Source organism: Plecotus auritus (genome assembly GCF_963455305.1).
Source record: "Plecotus auritus genome assembly, chromosome: 6".
Taxonomy (NCBI): Eukaryota; Metazoa; Chordata; class Mammalia; order Chiroptera; family Vespertilionidae; genus Plecotus; species Plecotus auritus.
In genome coordinates, this window is record NC_137773.1 from 114,153,672 (window position 1) to 114,173,261 (window position 19,590).

General features: G+C 54.0%; 1 protein-coding gene across 1 annotated transcript; it reads left to right on the forward strand.

Annotated features, from left to right (window-relative positions):
• Nucleotides 1-362: 362 nt before the first annotated feature.
• On the forward strand, nucleotides 363-13,709 carry ARSJ (arylsulfatase family member J; the record flags this gene model as incomplete). Its single annotated transcript, XM_080674372.1, is given in 4 exon segments — nucleotides 363-392; nucleotides 394-416; nucleotides 418-753; nucleotides 12,320-13,709. Coding segments are annotated over 4 exon segments (1,779 nt in total).
• Nucleotides 13,710-19,590: the final 5,881 nt, after the last annotated feature.

Consider the following 19,590-nt stretch of genomic DNA (forward strand, 5'->3'; position numbering starts at 1 on the left):
CCTGGAGTGACCGGCTGGTCTGAGCGCGGGCAGTGCCTCGCCTGCCTGGGAAGAAGCCAGGCGTGTGCTCTCCAGGTGGAGGGACCCCGTTATCCGCGCGCCCAAGAGCAGCGCCCCCAAGCCCAGGCTCGGCCACGCGGAGGCGCCGGGCGATGAGCCATCCCCTCCTGGACGTGTTTGCCGAGAAACGTGGGCCGCGGTGTTGACCGCCTGGATGCTGCCCACTCGGGGAAGACAGACCCAGCCGTGATGGAGAAGGTGCCTCACCTGCTGCCGCGCCCGCCGAGCCCACCGAGGCCCTGCTCCTAGACCGAGGTCGTTGGCTGTGGACGTGGCGGGAGCAGCCAGCCTCTGCTTCCCGCATGCATGTGCGCCCGGAGGCTCAGGGGTCCAGCGGGGACCAGTCCGCATGGCGCTCGGGCGCTGCGTGTGGCCAGGGGTCCCACCAGGAAGGGCACGGGCCATGCGCGCGCTGGCCGGATTCTGGGTCCTGGGTCTCCTCACCTGCGGCCACCTGTCCTGGACCCGCGGCCGCGAGGAGGGCCAGGAGGCTGCACACAGACCTGAGCCTAGCGCCCAGCCGCACCTCATCTTCATCCTGACCGACGACCAGGGCTTTCGGGACGTGGGCTACCACGGCTCGGAGATCCGCACACCGACGCTGGACAGGCTGGCGGCAGAGGGAGTGAAACTGGAGAACTACTATGTGCAGCCCATCTGCACACCCTCCAGGAGTCAGCTCATCACGGGCAGGTAAGGGTTTCTGCTGCTTGTGGTGTTGTCTTGGAGAAACCTTAGCATGTTTTATGGGGAATTGAAATTGTGAAACCTTAAGCATTTGATTAATTGAGATCCAGCTCCTGACTTAGGGGAGTAACCGAAAATGTGGGGAACAGCTGAATGAATGAATGAGTGAATGAATGAATGAATGAGGTGTTGAGTGGCGGTGGATAGGAGTGACCCTGAGCCTGGGCACTGGTCTAGGGCTGTTTTGCGCAGCTGGGAGCCTGCTGGCGAGACTTGGAAACATTCACCCCCCAACCAGACAGCCCAGATGTGGTCTCCCCACATCTCACATCTCCTTTGGTGCTAGGCATGCTCAGATGGAGTTTCCAGGTCACACTAGAACTCAGTTACCTCACTGACAAGCAAGACATGCCCACCTGCTTCTGTGACTCTTGCCTTGCTTTAAGAACTGAAGACTTAAAGCCACAGGTCATCACAGAGGGCGGGCCCCGGAGTGCCAGGCCGTGTGACCTCTGCCAGTGTCCCCACGACTGTGCTTGGTCTTCGGTGGAACATCCTCTCTCTGGGCTCTCATGAAGGCCAGCCATCGTCACCACGGCAGTTCTCAAAGCGCAGGACACGCATGTGAATACTCAGTGGGGCCCTGGCCGGTGTGCTTCAGTGGGTAGAGCGTCGCCCTGCAGACTGAAGGGTCCTGGGTTCAATTCCAGTCAAGGACACGGACCTCAGTTGCAGGCTCCTCCCCAGCCTGGGCCCTGGTCGGGCGCATGCAGGAGGCAACCCATCCATGTGTTTCTCTCACATGGATGTTTCTCTCTTTCACTCTCTCTCCCACTCTCTCTAAAAATCAATGGAGAAATATCCTCATCCTCGGGTGAGGATTAACAAAACAAAAAAAGTCAATGGGGATGAAACCTCCTCTGAGGTTTCCTGCTGCTCCCCATATGCCTGGGAATTTTCTGATCAACTCTAAGAAAAATCCAGTTTGGAGGCTTAAGGAAAATTGTTCAATATGATGGTAGCTGATTTGAAAGCGGAGCTCCAGGGCAGGCCACCCTGGCCGGGGCAGAAGGAAGCCTCGGGCTCCGGTGTTTGTGTCCCCGTGAGTTCAGCTCCAAGGAGCCCTCGCTTCCGTGAAGTTGTTCTTGGAATTGGATCCCACTGGATTCGCCAGTCTCCACTGGAAAAATAAAGACTATTTTGTAGGAATCCTCGTCTTGCAGACACTGTTGCTTACAGCATGATTTCCACAGCTTAGCAAACTGTCAGAAGTTAGCGTCAGTGCCAAAACAGGAAAAACCCTTACTCTCCCGAGAAAGAGAAAGACGTCTCACTGTGCTGCAGTCATTTTAAAGGGCAGAGTAAAGGGTGTTGGATGTTTATGAAGGAGAGATGGTTGGTGGAAAAACAGCGCGTCCATCTGGTGGGCTGGAGGTCAACCACTCTCGCTTGGTTTATGAGTAAATGTGTCCCAAAGACTCTGCGAGCCTCTTCAGCTAATCTCGGAATCCACACTGACAAGCCCGGACAGGGTGCTCAGTGGTTGGGCGTCAACCTATGAACCAGGAGGTCACGGTTTTATTCCCGGCCAGGGCACATGCCTGGTTGCATGCTCGATCCCTGGTAGGGGGTGAGCAGGGGGCAGCCAATCCATGATTCTCTCTCCTCATTGATGTTTCTGTCTCTCTCTCCCTCTCCCTTCCTCTCTAAAAGCAATAAAAATATATTTTTTTAAAAAAAGAATTGACAGTGGTAAGAGCCACAGTTCTTGAACAGCATGCGCTGGACACCATGGCTCATCTTTCCACCCGAGCACACTCCTCAGGCTCCTCGCCAACAGCATGTGGTTCCTCCACGTCCCGCACTGATGGCAGCACACTTTTCCTTTCTTTTTTTAGTCCTCCCCCGAGGATATTTCTCCATTGATTTTAGAGAGAGAGGGAGAGACAGAGAGAAACATCAATGTGAGAGAAACACATCGGCTGGTTGCCTGCTGCAGGAGCCCCGACCAGGGCCCGGCCTGGGGATGTGCCTGCAACCGAGGTACGTGCCCTTGACCAGAATCAAACCTGGGACCCTTTAGTCCGCAGGCTGACGCTTTATCCAGAGCCAAACTGGCCAGGGCAGGTTTTCCTTTTATGGTTATGGTGACTTAATGGCAAGAGACAGAGAGGAAGCTGGGAACAAGTCCTGACATGGCTCTGGAATCGGAGGGGGCCTCCTGCCCTTTCCTGCAGGGGCACCTCCTGAGGAGACTTATCCACAAAATGTATGTCCAGCGTGGCCAGCGGTGCTCCCACAGGTGACCGGCGCTCCTGTCTGGATTTGACAGTTAGGGGCGTTGGCACTTGCAGTTCCCTCTTTTTAAAAAACAAAACAAAACATATTTTATTGATTTCAGAGAGGAAAGGAGAGGGGGAGAGAAAAAGAGAAACATCAATGATAAGAGAGAATCATGATCAGCTGCCTCCTGCACGCCCCTTATTGGGGATCAAACCTGCAGCCCGGGCGTGTGCCCTGACCGGGAATCGAACCCTGACCTCCTGGTTCCTAGGTCGATGCCCAGCCACTGAGCCACACCAGCCCAGCTGCAGTTTCCTCTTGACAAACTGCTGGGACTTCCTTTGACGTCACACGGATGGGAGAGGGTGGTTCTGGAGCCGGGCTCTGGGCCCAACGACGCATTGATGACGCGGAGCCCAGGGAAGCTGGCCATTCTCTGCACGGGGACGTGCTGCAGGTTCTGGATCCTCTAAATAAAAAACAAGCAACAAAAACCTACAAGGGCCGAATTATTATACAGGAGAAACTAGGTTATGTGGAATAAGAGAGGATTCAAATCTCTTCACATTTATAAAGAAAGAGCTTACATGGTGAAGCTATTTCTGAAGCTTAACAACACAAGCATCCCCTGACGTTTGCTGGGGTCACCATGTAAAATCACTCCCTCCGGCTCAGACCTGGCAGGTTCCAGATGCCTGAGTAAGTGACATTGCCCCACCCGGCAGCAGGGGGCTGTCGCCTGCCCACGCATCCTCACCCTGGGCAGGTCCATGCAAGGAACCTCTCAGAACACATAAGCGGGCCCTTACCTCTGGGCAGCGGCTCGCAAACTTGCGTGAACAGAGCGAATCAGCCAAAGCGCTCGTTAAAACGCAGATTCCGAGCCTGGCTGGTGACTGCACCAGGGCCTGTTTGCCAAGCATGTCAGGTTGTTCTGGTGTCTCCATTCAGAAAAATTAAGAACTTATATTAAGTGTTGCCCGGCCGGAGTGGCTCAGTGGTTGAGCGTCAACCTATGAATCAGGAGGTACCCAGTCAGGGCACATGCCCAGGTTGCAACTCGATCCCCAGTAGGGGGCATACAGGAGGCAGCCAATCCATGATTCTCTCTTATCATTTCTCTCCCTCTCTCTCTCTCTCTCTCTCTCTCTCTCTTTCTCCCTCTCCCTCTCTCTCTCTTTCTCCCTCTCCCTCTCTCTCCCTTCCTGTCTGAAATCAATAAAAAACGTTTTAAAAAGATGGGGACCCAAGACTAGAGCCCCATTTCCCCTGGAGCCCTGGATGAAAGCTGCTGTTGTCCCAAAGTTTGGTTCCCTTCATCTTTCTCCTACAGCCACGGCCCGGGATTAACCATGATGCACCTCGCTCTCCTTCTCCCTCTGATGGCGTTCGGGCTTATTGCCACGCTCTTACCATCCTGGACGTTACCTGTCCCCGTGGCGCTGCGGCCCTGGGATGTCTGACCGCTGCCCCCCTCCCTCCTGATTCCCAGCCCCTTAGCGTCACTCAGACGTGATCTTCGTCACAGCCACGCCCTCAGCCAGCACACCCCGTTCCCACAGACAGCCACGGAAGGGAGAGAAACTTAGTTCGACTATGCCACTCTTTCCAAACACCCTGCTGTCTCCCCATCACATCCACCCCGGAGGTAAAAGATTCATATTATTTTGAAAAATATTTGTGAAATAATTTAGTAAATGTCATTGTATGGAGGCTATGTGAGAGGGTTAGGAAGGTTACATGTGTCGGTCACAGTCACACAGCGTCCAAGCGGCACAGCCCGTGTCTGACCCTGACCTGTGTGGTGTCAGCAGCCTCGCATCTGACCCGCTCTGCCCACGGGGAGCAGGGGCCACCCTGGTGCAGGATGGGCTGCCTCCCTCTCTCTCCAGGGGGCAGGGTGCTCGGCACTGACCTCCCCTCTCTGCATGCAGCTCCCCTCCTTGTCTCATGCCTGGCCCTCTGCCCAGATGCCCGCCATCATTAAGACTCAGCTCAAATGCCGCCTCCCTACACAGCTTCCCACAGCTCCTCAGCCAGACACGTGTCCCGCATGACCTTCCGTGGGTCTTCCTGTCACTGTTGCTTAGGATGGCTTTCAGGCTCGTCCAGCTCCTCCTGGGCCTCCCCCTGTGGACTGGTGCCCTGAGCCCTCACCTCAGAACCTCCCCCATGGGAGCTGGTCTGAGTGGGGACAGAGGGCCAGTGAGGAGGCGGAGGACTGGTGAGCAGGGTCGATGCCTGGAGGGGTGAGCGTGGCCCGGGTCCCTCTGGCCAGCAGTGGGGCAGAGCCCATGGTTAGGACTGGGGCCTTGCCCACGACCCGGGAGGCCTGGCAGGGGCAGGGACTAGGCATCCCCTCTTTCTGAGTCTCTACAGTAGGACTGACTGCAGTTTATACCACAGCCTCCAGGAGGCGACCTTGGTGAAAACAGACTGAAAACACAAGTTTTACATTGTTTTGAAGTAAAACTTTCCTTAAACGTAGAGCTGCACCTCCGTAATTTTCACCATTTACAACTTGGAGAGATGACTGCTAGATGCTTTCTGTGGGTGCAGCCTGGTCTCCTTTCAGTTTCAACCAGCAAGTCGGGGTGACAGCTAAGCCCATACGCTTTAGGGCTAATACATCTTCCCACCAAGCTTTTCCCAGGATTCTTGATCCTGAGACGTCCAGGGCAGTGACCGGGGTCCAGCGGGACCTCCTTTCTCCACCTTAACTCATCCTGGAAGGCTGTTCAAACCGAAGCGTTTTCCTGTTAGAAATAGTGGAAATTGAATGAATCTGTTCCAGACCCTGAGATGAATCCCCCTTTTAATCTTTCTTATAGACAGCTCCTGTCTAATGTACTGTGTAATCTCTAAACATTTTAAAGACAAAAAGGGCATGAAATGAAAATTTAACAAAAAAGGAGAGGAAATGTACAATAAGCAATGAACATTGAATCATCATCGTAAGCAGCAACCAAAGCAAAACAAACAAACAAACAAAAAACACATGAAAACATTCACCACCCAGCGCCCAGAGGTGTTAACAGTGGTGAGCGGGCTCATCCTCCCGCCTTCTCTCCTGGCGTCTGGGAGGCCTGGCTGCTCACCCGCGTGAAGGGTGTGGGGGCGGGGGAGAAGGCGGGGGAAGCGAGCTGTTCGAGAGCCGAGGTCTGGTTCGCAAGCCTCTGACTTGGAGATGGTGTGTGTCGTGCTGGGCAGAGCCTGGCAGAACCCACCAGGCCTGTGACAAGTGCCAGCAGGTGCATAAACGGTGACATGAGGAGGATGACACTGGATGAGAAAACCGACAACAGGGAGACGGAAAGGGTAGTGAGCAGTTCTCCACGTGACCGCCACCAGCAGCCGTTTGCGAGCATCTCATTGGCTCTCATCTGTGCGTCTCATTCAGCTGAGTGCCGCTCCCCCGGGATAGCCCCACATACACAATAAAGAGCTCCGATTGAGAAGGTGCTGGCTCATGGGGTGGGGACTTCAGGTTCCTGGTCCCCAGTCAGGAGCCTCCTGGGTGACTGCGTGCCTTCGGCCTGAGGAGCTCGGGCCCAGCCCCTGCTCATGCCTCTGAAGCCCTGTCACCTGTAGACAGAACCCAGTTTTTCTTCCCTTTTTTATTTTTAGTTAAAAGAACTTTTCTTCTTAACTATTTTATTTATTTATTTTTTATTGACTTCAGAGAGGAAGGAGAGGGAGAGAGAGAGAGAGAGAAACATCAATGATGAGAGAGAATCATGGATCGGCTGCCTCCTGCACGCCCCACACTGGGGATCAAGCCGCAACCTGGGCATGTGCCCCAACTGGGAATCGAACCATGACCTCCTGGTTCATAAGTCGACACTCAACCAGTGAGCCATGCCAGCCGGGGAATAGTTTAGAGAGTTTTTAACACCCTTGAAAATATCAGCTCAAATATTTGAAATTTGTTTTTTACTTTGATCCTAGCTTGTCTTCATAATGCTATAAAATTGAATTTGATCATGCAATTTTTTCTATCTAAAGGATTTAATTGAAAATAAAATCTTGGGAGTAGCGATTTCATCTATTTGGCACTTAACTTGTGTTAAGAGGAATATTTGATAGATATATTATTCTCGTATATAATCTGTAATCTGTCTATATACATATCTCTGTGTATATATCTGTATATATTCTGTAATTTATATATCTATGTATCTCTCTGGGTATACTGGTATATCTGTATATATTCTGTAATCTATATATGTATCTCTCTGGGCATATATACAGATATATTCTGTAATCTGGCTAGCTATACATATCCATATATATATTCTCTATGCCTCATTCCTCAGGGTAATGATTATACTCATATTGCATAGGAAGAGATCAAGCTCACAGAAGTAACCTGTTTTGGCCCAGATACACGGTGAGGAACGAGGCTGGGTTCCAGCCCTGGCTGTGACTTCCCACTGCGTTCCTCACGTGGTTGACCAGATGGTTTGGCTCAGCTGCATGGCTTATCTTTCGAGTGGAATCAACGAATATCTCACTGAAGTGCAGCCACCACAGGGTAAATGGATGTAGTCATTCCACGTACCAGAGACCCGGCTGAACCGGCGCCCACATCACGGGGCACGGAGCGCAGTCCTGCTCTTTGCTTGTGTCATGTAGAAGCTGAGGGTGACCCCCCAGTTTACCAATCCAGTTAGAATCACCTGGAGAGTTTGTTACACCTGCGCTCCCGGGCCCCGCTCGGAAAGGTTGTTCTGGGAGGTCGAGTGGCCTGAGCTTCCGTGCCGCTGCCCGGCTGCCCGGCAAGGGCGAGGGCGAGGGCGAGGCTGGGGTCGGGGAGCCAGGCTGAGGGCCTGCACAGTCCTGTCGCCATGCTCATGGCTGTGGCTGACCAGCTTCTCCTCTTCTCCCCGTTCATGGAGCGCCTGCTGTAGACAAGGGCTGGTCTGCCTGAGAGCAAGTGCAGGGGTTTCCGGCCTTTCCTCGCGGGCTCTGCAGTGAGTGCCTGTGTCCAGGCCCGGGGCTCGGACGCTCCCTGGGACCGGGCTTCGACTGGAAAGTGAGTGATGGAGCTTCCTGTTTGGGCAGAGCACTTGGCTCAGGGCAGAAAGCAGCTGAGCTTCTGAGAACCGAAGTCATCTCACATTGAAATGCCACTACCTCACACAGATAACATAGCAGTGCACACACACAGTGCATGCAGACATACAGTGTGCGTACAGACACGCACACACAGTGTACACACACAGTGCACACAGACACACTGTGCATATAGACACTCACACACAGTGTACACAGTGCACACAAACACACAGTGTGCATACAGACACGTGCAGACATGTACATGCAGTGTACACGCACAGATTCACACAGACACACAGTGCACACAGACACACAGTGTGTACACAGACACACAGATGCACACAGACAGTGTGTACACACACACACAGTGTACACACAGATACACACAGTTTACACACAGTGCACATAGACACACAGTGTGCACACAGACACACACACTGTACACACACAGACACGCACGCACAGTGTACACACACAGTTCACACAGATACACTGTACATATAGACACTCACACACAGTGTACACAATGCACACAGACATACAGTGTGCATACAGACACGCGCAGACATGCAAACACAGTGTACACACACAGATGCACATAGACACACAGTGTGTACACAGACAGGCACAGACACGCACACATAGTGTACACACAGTGTAGACACAGTGTACACACACAGGGCACACAGACACACACAGTGTACACCCAGATGCACACACACATAGACACACACAGTGCACACCCAGACATGCACAGACACATGCACAGTGTACACACAGACACACACACAGTGAACACCTTTTCCCTTCCTCTCAGGTTAAGGTCAGGCCAGGGAGTCTGGACCACATGTGGTAGCTGGCTTTTCACCTATATGTTTAGAGTTATGGTTGCTAAGCACTTAGTTCTGGCAAGGTTGTTTTTTAATAGGAGGCACACCCATTTTGTTTCTCCATTAATAATGGCTAAAAACAGAGCAACTGCTTTTAGTTTCAGAAAACAGTCCTTTTGAAGAACTTCTCCACAGGAGCACCGGGTCCCTTGGGGTGCAGGTTGCAAAGACGGCGAGTGGCCCGACGGCGTGGCTCAGTGGTTGAGCTTCAGCCTAGGAATCAGGAGGTCCTGGTTTGATTCCCGGTCAGGGCATAAGCCTGGGTTGCAGGCTTGATCCCCAGTAGGGGGCGTGCAGGAGGCAGCTGATCCATGATTCTCTCACATCATTGATGTTTCTATCTCTCTCTCCTCCCTTCCTCTCTGAAATCAATTAAAAAAAAAAACTTTAAGAAAAAAGAGACACACTGACGAGGTATACATTTGCCTCAAGACTTTAAAGAAAACAGAGGGTGTTAATAAGATGTATTTTGTTTCATTCTCCACAAAAAGCAGAAAGAACTATGAACTGTGGGGGTGATGACATGTGAGGACTAGCAGACAGGGCTCTGGGGGAGCAGGCAGGTCCCTGAACCCCAGGGTCACAGGTTCCAGCTCAGCCTTTCCCCGGGGTCTCCGTGACCAAGTGGGGGGGGATGCTCGCTGCAGCTCAGCCGCCCTGTCTGCACCCCGAGTCTGCACTTACATTTCTTAGACCGCAGCTTTCTTTCTGTGAATGGGGTTCTGTGACTTCCTGAGGGCTGTTCCAGAATGAGAGGCGTTACTAGTTTATTGCTGGGCATCCAGCAGACACTCAGCCGACCTCGGCATCGAGGCCCATCCCACGCTGCCTGGCCTTAGCTCTGAGCACAGGCGCCGGCAGGTCAGGCTCTAGGGCCAAGGCTGTTTCTTTCTTTATTTTTCTTTTTCTTTCCTTTCTTTCTTTCTATCTTTTTTTTTGTTGTTGTTGTTGTTGTTGTTGATCCTCACCTGAGGATATTTTTTCATTGATTTTTAGAGAGAATGGAAGGGATGGGGGAGAGACAGAGAGAAACATCCATGTGAGAGAGAGACATCGATTGGTTGCCTCCTGCACGCACCCGGGCCTTGGGCCTGGGGCCAGGGCAGGGGATCGAACCTGCAACTAAGGTACGTGCCCTTGACTGGAATCGTCTGCACCCTTCAGTCCACAGGCCGATGCTCTATCCACTGAGCTAAACCGGCCAAGGCAAGTCTGTTTCTGACACTGATACCAACTTCCTGGGAGAGATGTCCTCCCCAAGGGCCCACTGCAGACCTCAGGGGACTGTCCTGGTTTCACATGAGCCTCTCCGTGAGTTCTGGACCAACCATAAGGGACGGCTCTCCCACAGGCCAGCTCCTAGCTGTTTCCCAGCCCTCTGCCGCCCTCTAGGGACCGCCCTCAGCACGGCCTCGCCAGGGTCGCCCTGAGCGAATGAAAAGGGGTGACTGGGTTCCCAGCTGTGAGAATGAGACTGGACACAAGGGGTCCGAGGCCGCCCATCACTCCTGGAGCCAATTCAGCAGAGACAGGGTTGCATCCTGTGTGAGCGTTTATTCCAATCCTGCCGGCAGCAGGGGGAGCAGGCGGGCGCCCTGGAAGTTCTGCCCAGACCCCCTCCCAGGTGGCTGGTTACAAACACACACACACACACACACACACACACACACACACACACACACACAGGAGGGAGAGACAGCCACATGCAGCTGCAGTGTAACAGGGAAAGGTGGGGGAGGGTCCGGCCCTCAGGAGCTCAGAGTCCCATAACCAGGAGGCTGATCCGTGATGTGACACACAGCTCAGCCCCTGCCTGGGCCCAGAGGATGGTCAGGGTCCCGAGAGAAACTCCTGGAGGGGGTCAGGGTCCTGAGAGAAACTCCCGGAGTGGGTCAGGGTCCGGCACAGCCACCAAACCAAAGCGTGCCCCGCCCTTGATCTGTTCTCAAATGTGCTTCTTTTCTGAGTCATGGCCCCGTCGAGGCATCTGACAATTAACAGCCTCGTTTCACCCCCCAGTTTCCCAGAGTCTGTAAGAAAACGTCTCCTCTATAGCTAGTGAGGGGAGTAATTGTGAGACAGCTGTGGCTCTGTTCTCATCACGGGCCCTTCCCCACTATCACCCTGACAGGGAATGGAACCCGCAACCTCTGGACATGGGAGGACGCTCCATCCCACTGAGCCCCGCAGCCAGGGCAGAATCCATAGCTTTTAAAATGTCATGAACTCAGAGGCGCATCTTGACCCAAACTGAAAATTCATACACTTACGTGATAATAACCATTCTCGGGGGGAAATAACACATGGCAGAATCTCCACGGAATGACCAACGCCAGACACTCACCGTCCCTTCACCCCAATGCACAGAAAGGAGTAGCACCATTCATTTAACCCCTCTGAGGGAAGCAGACGCTGTGGGGAGCGTGAAGGAACTCGCTCCCTGCTGTTTGGGGGACATTAAACTCCCGCTCTTGGGCTTGTGAATTAGCTCTGCTTCCCGTGTCTCACCCCTTCTTGAACGCTGGCTACGGCATCTACTCTGACATCACTTTCCACGAGATGCACCTGAAACTCATGTAATAGTAAATGTCAACAGCAATTGAAACATTAACAAGTTAAAGTAAAAGAAAATGGTTTTTCAATAATAATGTGAGTCCGAGACCTTCTCGTTCTCTTGGCAGACCTAACTAATTACAGAATATTTCTGACAGTCGAATAGAAGACTTTTGTGTAATCTTTTCATGTGTTCCGTGCTTCAGAATTAGCTTGAAATAAGTTATTTCAGGAAATGATTTAGGAGTTAGTGTGAGGTCCCTGGATTAAAAGCAATAATGATAATAATAATAAGACTCTGAAATTTAGATCCTTTCCTTTATCGTGTTCATTTTCTGTGTCATATAATTCATTAAAAGAGTAAAGATTATTCAAATAAATTCTGCTACAAGAATGTTAAAAACACTTTGAGATGAGTGGTGAAATCTTAGTTTCCAAAGTACTACTTTAGGCCCGGCCGGTGTGACTCAGTCGTTGAGCACAAGCCCGAGTTGCGGACTCCATCCCCAGGGAGGGGTGGGCAGGAGGCAACCGATCCATGATTCTCTCTCATCATTGATGTTTCTATCTCTCTCTCCCTCTCCCTTCCTCTCTCTCTAATTTAGTCAAATGCATTTCAGATGGTAAACATGAAGCTCACTGGGTGGGACCTAAGGTCACCACAGGTGTGGGGAGCTGGTCCTGTTTGGGGGGGGGGGCGGGGGAGCTTCTCTTTGGAAACCTTCCCAGGGCTCATGTTTTTGGTGGAATCCCTATTTTGCACTGACAGCACTCTGCTCTCCACCAAGGTATCAGATCCACACGGGCCTGCAGCACTCGATCATCAGGCCCGCGCAGCCCAACTGCCTGCCGCTGGACCATGCCACGCTGCCGCAGAAGCTGAAGGAGGTGGGCTACGCCACGCACATGGTGGGCAAGTGGCACCTGGGTTTCTACAGGCGGGAGTGCATGCCCACCCACAGGGGATTCGACACCTTCTTTGGTTCCCTCCTGGGCAGCGGTGACTACTACACTCACTTCAAGTGTGATGGCCCCGGGGTGTGTGGCTACGACCTGTATGAGAACGACCATGCCGCCTGGGACCACGACGATGGCGTGTACTCCACACACATGTATACGCGGAGGGTGCAGCAGATCCTGGCAGCCCACGACCCCAGGAAGCCTCTGTTTCTCTACGTTGCCTACCAGGCCGTCCACTCGCCGCTGCAGGCACCCGGCAGGTACTTTGAGCACTACCGGTCCATCGCCAACACGCACCGACGCCGGTACGCAGCCATGCTCTCCTGCCTGGACGAGGCTGTCAGCAACGTGACCCTGGCCCTGCGGGCACATGGCCTCTACAACAACAGCATCCTCATCTACTCCTCCGACAATGGGGGCCAGCCCTCCGCCGGGGGCAGCAATTGGCCCCTCAGGGGCAGCAAGGGCACCTACTGGGAAGGGGGAATTCGGGCTGTGGGGTTCGTGCACAGCCCTCTCCTGAAGCAGCAGGGCACGGTGTGCAGGGAGCTGGTGCACATCACCGACTGGTACCCCACGCTGGTGGCGCTGGCCGAGGGGCACATTGATGAGGACGCTCACCTGGATGGCTACGACGTCTGGGAGGCCATCAGTGAGGGCCTGCGCTCGCCTCGTGTGGACATCTTGCACAACATCGACCCTGTCTACACCAAGGCCAAGCACGGCTCCTGGGCAGCAGGCTACGGCATCTGGAACACGGCCATCCAGTCGGCCATCCGCGTGCAGCATTGGAAACTGCTCACGGGGAACCCCGGGTACAGTGACTGGGTGCCCCCTCAGGCCTTCAGCAACCTGGGCCCCAACCGCTGGCACAATGAGCGGGTCACCTTGGCAACGGGCCAGAGCGTGTGGCTTTTCAACATCACGGCCGACCCCTATGAGAGGGTGGACCTCTCGGGCAGGTACCCCGGCGTTGTGAGGCAGCTGCTCCGCCGACTGTCACAGTTTAACAGGACAGCAGTGCCCGTCAGGTATCCCCCCGGGGACCCCAGGAGCAACCCTCGGCTCAATGGGGGCGTCTGGGGGCCCTGGTACAAAGAGGAAAGCAAGAAGAAGCCATGCAAAAATAAGGCTGAGGGGAAGCAGAAAAGAAGGAAGATGAAGAAGAGGCTGCAGGAGGCAGGCTCAGGTCCCCAGTGCCGACTGGGTGCTCCTTAGGGGTAACAGTCCTCAGTCTGTCACCTGTTTGCTATACAGAAAGCAAATGTGGTTTCACACTTCCCACCACAATGTCAGACCTTTCTTCACGCCCGGTCACAGGCCACTGGGGCCACCTGGCCATCCCCTGGGGCCCTTCTGATGGGTGCCCGAGGTGCTGCTCCTGGAGCCATCCTTAGGGGACACAGGGATATCCACCTCCCTGGCTCCTTAAAAGGCAGTCGTGACCTTATGAGCTCCCTCACTGTGCTTCAGCCGGTGGCCAACACTGTGCTTTCTGTTCTAACAGGATGCTGACCTGCCACAGCGTCTGCTCCCCCGACGGAGGGACCAGGTGCCCGGTTAAAACTGCCTGTGAGAAGGACAGCCAAAGGCTGGTCCACCTCCCAGGCTTTGATAAATAGATTTGTTGTTATTATTAATCCTCACCCCAGGGTATTTTTCCACTGATTTTTAGAGAGAGTAGAAGGGAGGGGGATAGACAGAGAGAGAAACATTGATGTGAGAGAGATACATCGACTGCTTGCCTTCTGCATGCAAGCCTACAGCTGAGGTACATGCGTGCCCTTGACCGGAATCGAACCTGGGAACCTTCAGTCCATGGGCTAACACTCTATCCACTGAGCCAAACTGGCCAGGGTGAGAAATACATTTTCTGAGTGAGTTTTTGTATGTCTATCACGGAGCACTTGGGTTTGTGAATTAGCTCTATTTCCCAAGTCCTTCCCTTTCCTAGGAAAACCAGCTGCCTTTCTCCGGTGGAGCCGCACCTCTCAGCACCCGTGCGGGGCAGCCACTAAGCACATATGAGCAGCCGCCCAAGCGCCGGTGTCCCTGTGTGCTCAGCACCTTCCTGGAAGACGTTCCAGCACAGGCCCATCATGTATGTTTACAGAAAAAACACTAATTATTTTGTTTTCATAAAGTGCTATGCAAATGACTTTTAATTATTTTATTTTTATTTTCTACACACCATTAGAAGAATTTTATTGCATATCTTCAAGATTACCAAGCACTATAATACTATAAATTACTGTAACATGGTGTGAATTCAGAGAATATAAAAAGAAAATGATGCAGGAAAGTGATAATCATCATTGTTCAGCCATTATTTTGAATGTACTAAGATGAACATATTTCTTACAAATTACTGGGAAATTCAGTGTCTGTACAGAGCTGAGAGACATCTTTATTGTTTCCATAATGAACACCTTATTTATGTACCTTAATTATTAAAATGGTTTATTTTATGGCACTAGCAAGTTTAGTGTGGCTTTCCTGCTTTAACTTTGAAATAATATATTATTCATCTTCACAAACAAAAATCTCTACTAGTAGGCAATTGAAGGTGTGATTTGCTAACGACATAGTAAATAATACAGAGTTTACAAATGGATGTTTCCATTTGAGGGCCCCCTGCCCCCATCATGGAGGCCACGAAAAAGTCACGCGTGAGCAGTGTGACTCGTGGTCTGCACCGACAATGGAGCATAATTCCAGGGCTGCCTCCACAGTTTATGGAAACCAGGAAGAGGCTATACAAACGGTTACTGAATTACTAACATGAACCGAGCGATTACAATTTCATTTTCTTTTTTTCTAAATATATTTTTATTGATTTCAAAGAGGAAGGGAGAGGGAGAGGGAGAGAGAAACATCAGTGATGACAGAGAATCATTGATTGGCTGGCTCCTGCCCGCCCCACACTGGGGATGGAGCCTGCAACCCGGGCATGTGCCCTGACCAGGAATCCAACCGTGACCTCCTGGTTCATAGGTTGACGTTCAACCACTGAGCCGCACCAACTGGGCAAAATTTCATTTTAAATATTTTACTTCTAGAACATGTATTTCCATTTCATCACGTAGGATAAAGGGCTATTTCCGAGTCTGTGTTTTGCCGACTATAGATTTAAGTGGATCTAAAAAATCAAAGGCATGTGGTCGGAGCTTTCTTTTCTTCCTGGCACATAGAATACCCAGGTGACTTCTACAACAGAAGCTATTGTTATGTTAAAAGAGAGTCTGAGGGATGTAAGTCAGGAAATGCCTAGTTAAATAAACAAAATTGAGGAAGTGAGTTTAATTCAGACTTTCTCAGGGCTTTAAAATCCTAGTTTTTCCTTTAAATCCCTAACAGAAGGTAATGTGTATGTAATCTTTTCCTACTTTATTTCACCATAAAACCCTGTGTATTGTGCACTACGAAAGACTAGGCAAAGTGTGGGACAGACTTTGAAAGTTGCTACTGAAATACAGAACCTGACAGAAATCCGTAGCAAGATGAAAAAGGGGCAAAGAGGCAAATTAGGTGATGGAAATGGACCCAGGTGAGCCAGGAGGTGTTGGTGAACATGGTGGGGTTTTACGTTCTCGGTAAATGGGGTGACTTTGTCATGGAGATGAAGGAGCCCGCACCGTTCCACCTGGAAACGGATGGCATTCATTGCTTTTTATTATTATTATTGATATAGAGAGGAAGGGAGAAAGAGAGAGAGAGAGAGAGAGAGAGAGAGAGAGAGAGAGAGAGAGAGAGAGAAACATCAATGATGAGAGAGAATATTGATCGGCTGCCTCCTGCATGCCCCACACTGAGGATTGAGCCTGCAACCCAGGCAGGTGCCCTGACCGGGAATCAAACCATGACCTCCTGGTTCATAGGTCGATGCTCAACCACTAAGCCACGCTGGCCGGGCCGTTCACTGCTTCTAAGAGAACTGCCACCTGTGCAAGTCTATGTCTTGCCTTAAGTAGGGAAAATCTATACTGTCATGTGTAAATAATGAACAAAGATGTTTGCAGTGCTATTCAACCTCACTGGGTGTCACAGATTTCATAGGCGTCACTGGGTGTCACAGGCGTCACAGGTGTCACAGGCATCACTGGGTGTCACAGGTTTCATAGGCATCACTGGGTGTCACAGGCATCACAGGCGTCACAGGTGTCCCAGGTGTCCCAGGTGTACAGGCGTCACTTGCGTCACTGGGTGTCACAGGCGTCACAGGCGTCACAGGCATCACAGGTGTCCCACGCGTCACAGGTTCCACAGGTGTCACTGGGTGTCACAGGCGTCACAGGTGTCCCAGGTGTCCCATGTGTACAGGCATCACTTGCGTCACTGGGTGTCACAGGCGTCACAGGTGTCATAGGCGTCACAGGTGTCATAGGCGTCACAGGTGTCCCAGGTGTACAGGCATCACTTGCGTCACTGGGTGTCACAGGCGTCACAGGTGTCATAGGCGTCACAGGTGTCATAGGCGTCACAGGTGTCCCAGGCGTCACAGGTTCCACAGACGTCACTGGGTGTCACAGGCGTCACAGGTGTCACAGGCGTCACAGGTGTCATAGGCGTCACAGGCGTCACAGGTGTCCCAGGCGTCACAGGTTCCACAGGTGTCACTGGGTGTCACAGGCATCACAAGTGTCACTTGGGTGTCACAGGTGTCATAGGCGTCACAGGCGTCACAGGTGTCACAGGTGTCCAGCACTGCACCCTGGGCTCTGATCTGTTGTCAGGAAGCTGTGTTGAGGCCGGGCACATAGTCTCAGGTTCATTCCCCTGACAGAGGGTCTCAGCCACGGGTCCAGGACCACGGAGGACGCTTTTCCGTGTTAGCGCCTCTCCTAACTTCCTGCCCCTCTCGTAAGAGAAGAAACCCCCCTTTGAAAAAGAACCACAGTGGCTCTGCGCAGAAGTTGCCTGTGCCACGGCTCAGTGTCTTAGATGAGGAAGGATGCAAACATTTTATTCAAATAAAAAGTAGGCAGGCTGTTGCTGTCTTCGGTCAGTGAGAGCGCCTGGCAGGCCTGCAAGGCCGTCTCCTGCGCCCATCCACAGGCTCCCACACCCTCTCCTAACTGCCAGCCCCCATCCACCTGCTCCCATGCCCTCTCCTCACTGCCATCCACCCGCTCCCACGCCCTCTCCTCACTGCTAGCCCCCATCCACCCGCTCCCACGCCCTCTGCTCACTGCCATCCACCCGCTCCCACGCCCTCTCCTAACTGCCATCCACCTGCTCCCACGCCCTCTCCTCACTGCCATCCACCCGCTCCCACGCCCTCTCCTAACTGCCAGCCCCCATCCACCCGCTCCCACGCCCTCTCCTCACTGCAATCCACCCGCTCCCACGCCCTCTCCTCACTGCCATCCACCCGCTCCCACGCCCTCCCCTCACTGCCATCCTCAGCTCCCACGCCATCTCCTCACTGCCAGCCCCCATGCACCGCTCCCACGCCCTCTCCTCACTGCCATCCACCTGCTCCCACGCCCTCCCCTCACTGCCATCCACCTGCTCCCACGCCCTCTCCTCACTGCCATCCACCCACTCCCACGCCCTCTCCTCACTGCCAGCCCCCATCCACCGCTCCCACGCCCTCTCCTCAATGCCATCCACCCGATCCCACGCCCTCTCCTCACTGCCATCCACCTGCTCCCACGCCCTCCCCTCACTGCCATCCACCCGCTCCCACGCCCTCTCCTCATTGCCATCCACCCACTCCCACGCCCTCTTCTCACTGAGAGCCCCCATCCACCGCTCCCACACCCTCTCCTCAATGCCATCCACCTGCTCCCACGCCCTCCCCTCACTGCCATCCACCCACTCCCACGCCCTCTCCTCACTGCCAGCCCCCATCCACCTGCTCCCACGCTCTCTCCTCACTGCCATCCTCCTGCTCCCACGCCGTCTCCTCACTGCCATCCACCCGCTCCCACGCCCTCTCCTCACTGCCATCCACCTGCTCCCACGCCCTCCCCTCACTGCCATCCACCCGCTCCCACGCCCTCTCCTCACTGCCATCCACCCGCTCCCACGCCCTCTCCTCACTGCCATCCACCCGCTCCCACGCCCTCTCCTCACTGCCATCCACCCGCTCCCACACCCTCCCCTCACTGCCATCCACCCGCTCCCACGCCCTCCCCTCACTGCCAGCCCCCATCCACCGTTCGCACGCCCTCTCCTCACTATCCACCGGCTCCCACGCCCTCTCCTCACTGCCAGCCCCCATCTACCGCTCCCACGCCTCTCCTCACTGCCATCCACCCGCTCCCACGCCCTCCCCTCACTGGCAGCCCCCATCCACCGTTCCCACGCCCTCTCCTCACTGCCATCCACCGCTCCCACGCCCTCTCCTCACTGCCAGCCCCCATCCACCGCTCCCACGCCCTCTCCTCACTGCCATCCACCTGCTCCCACGCCCTCTCCGCACTGCCCTCCACCTGCTCCCACGCCCTCCCCTCACTGCCATCCACCCGCTCCCACGCCCTCCCCTCACTGCCAGCCCCCAACCAAATGCTCCCACGCCCTCTCCTCACTGCCATCCACCTGCTCCCACGCCCTCCCCTCACTGCCATCCACCTGCTCCCACGCCCTCTCCTCACTGCCATCCACCAGCTCCCACGCCCTCTCCTCACTGCCATCCACCGCTCCCACGCCCTCCCCTCACTGCCAGCCCCCATCCACCGCTCCCACGCCCTCTCCTCACTGCCATCCACCCGCTCCCACGCCCTCTCCTCACTGCCATCCACCTGCTCCCACGCCCTCCCCTCACTGCCAACCACACGCTCCAACGCCATCCCCTCACTGCCATCCACCTGCTCCCACGCCCTCCCCTCACTGCCATCCACCCGCTCCCACGCCCTCTCCTCACTGCCATCCACCCGCTCCCACGCCCTCTCCTCACTGCCATCCACCTGCTCCCACGCCCTCTCCTCACAGCCATCCACCTGCTCCCACGCCCTCTCCTCACTGCCATCCACCCGCTCCCACGCCCTCTCCTCACTGCCATCCACCTGCTCCCACGCCCTCTCCTCACAGCCATCCACCTGCTCCCACGCCCTCTCCTCACTGCCATCCACCCGCTCCCACGCCCTCTCCTCAC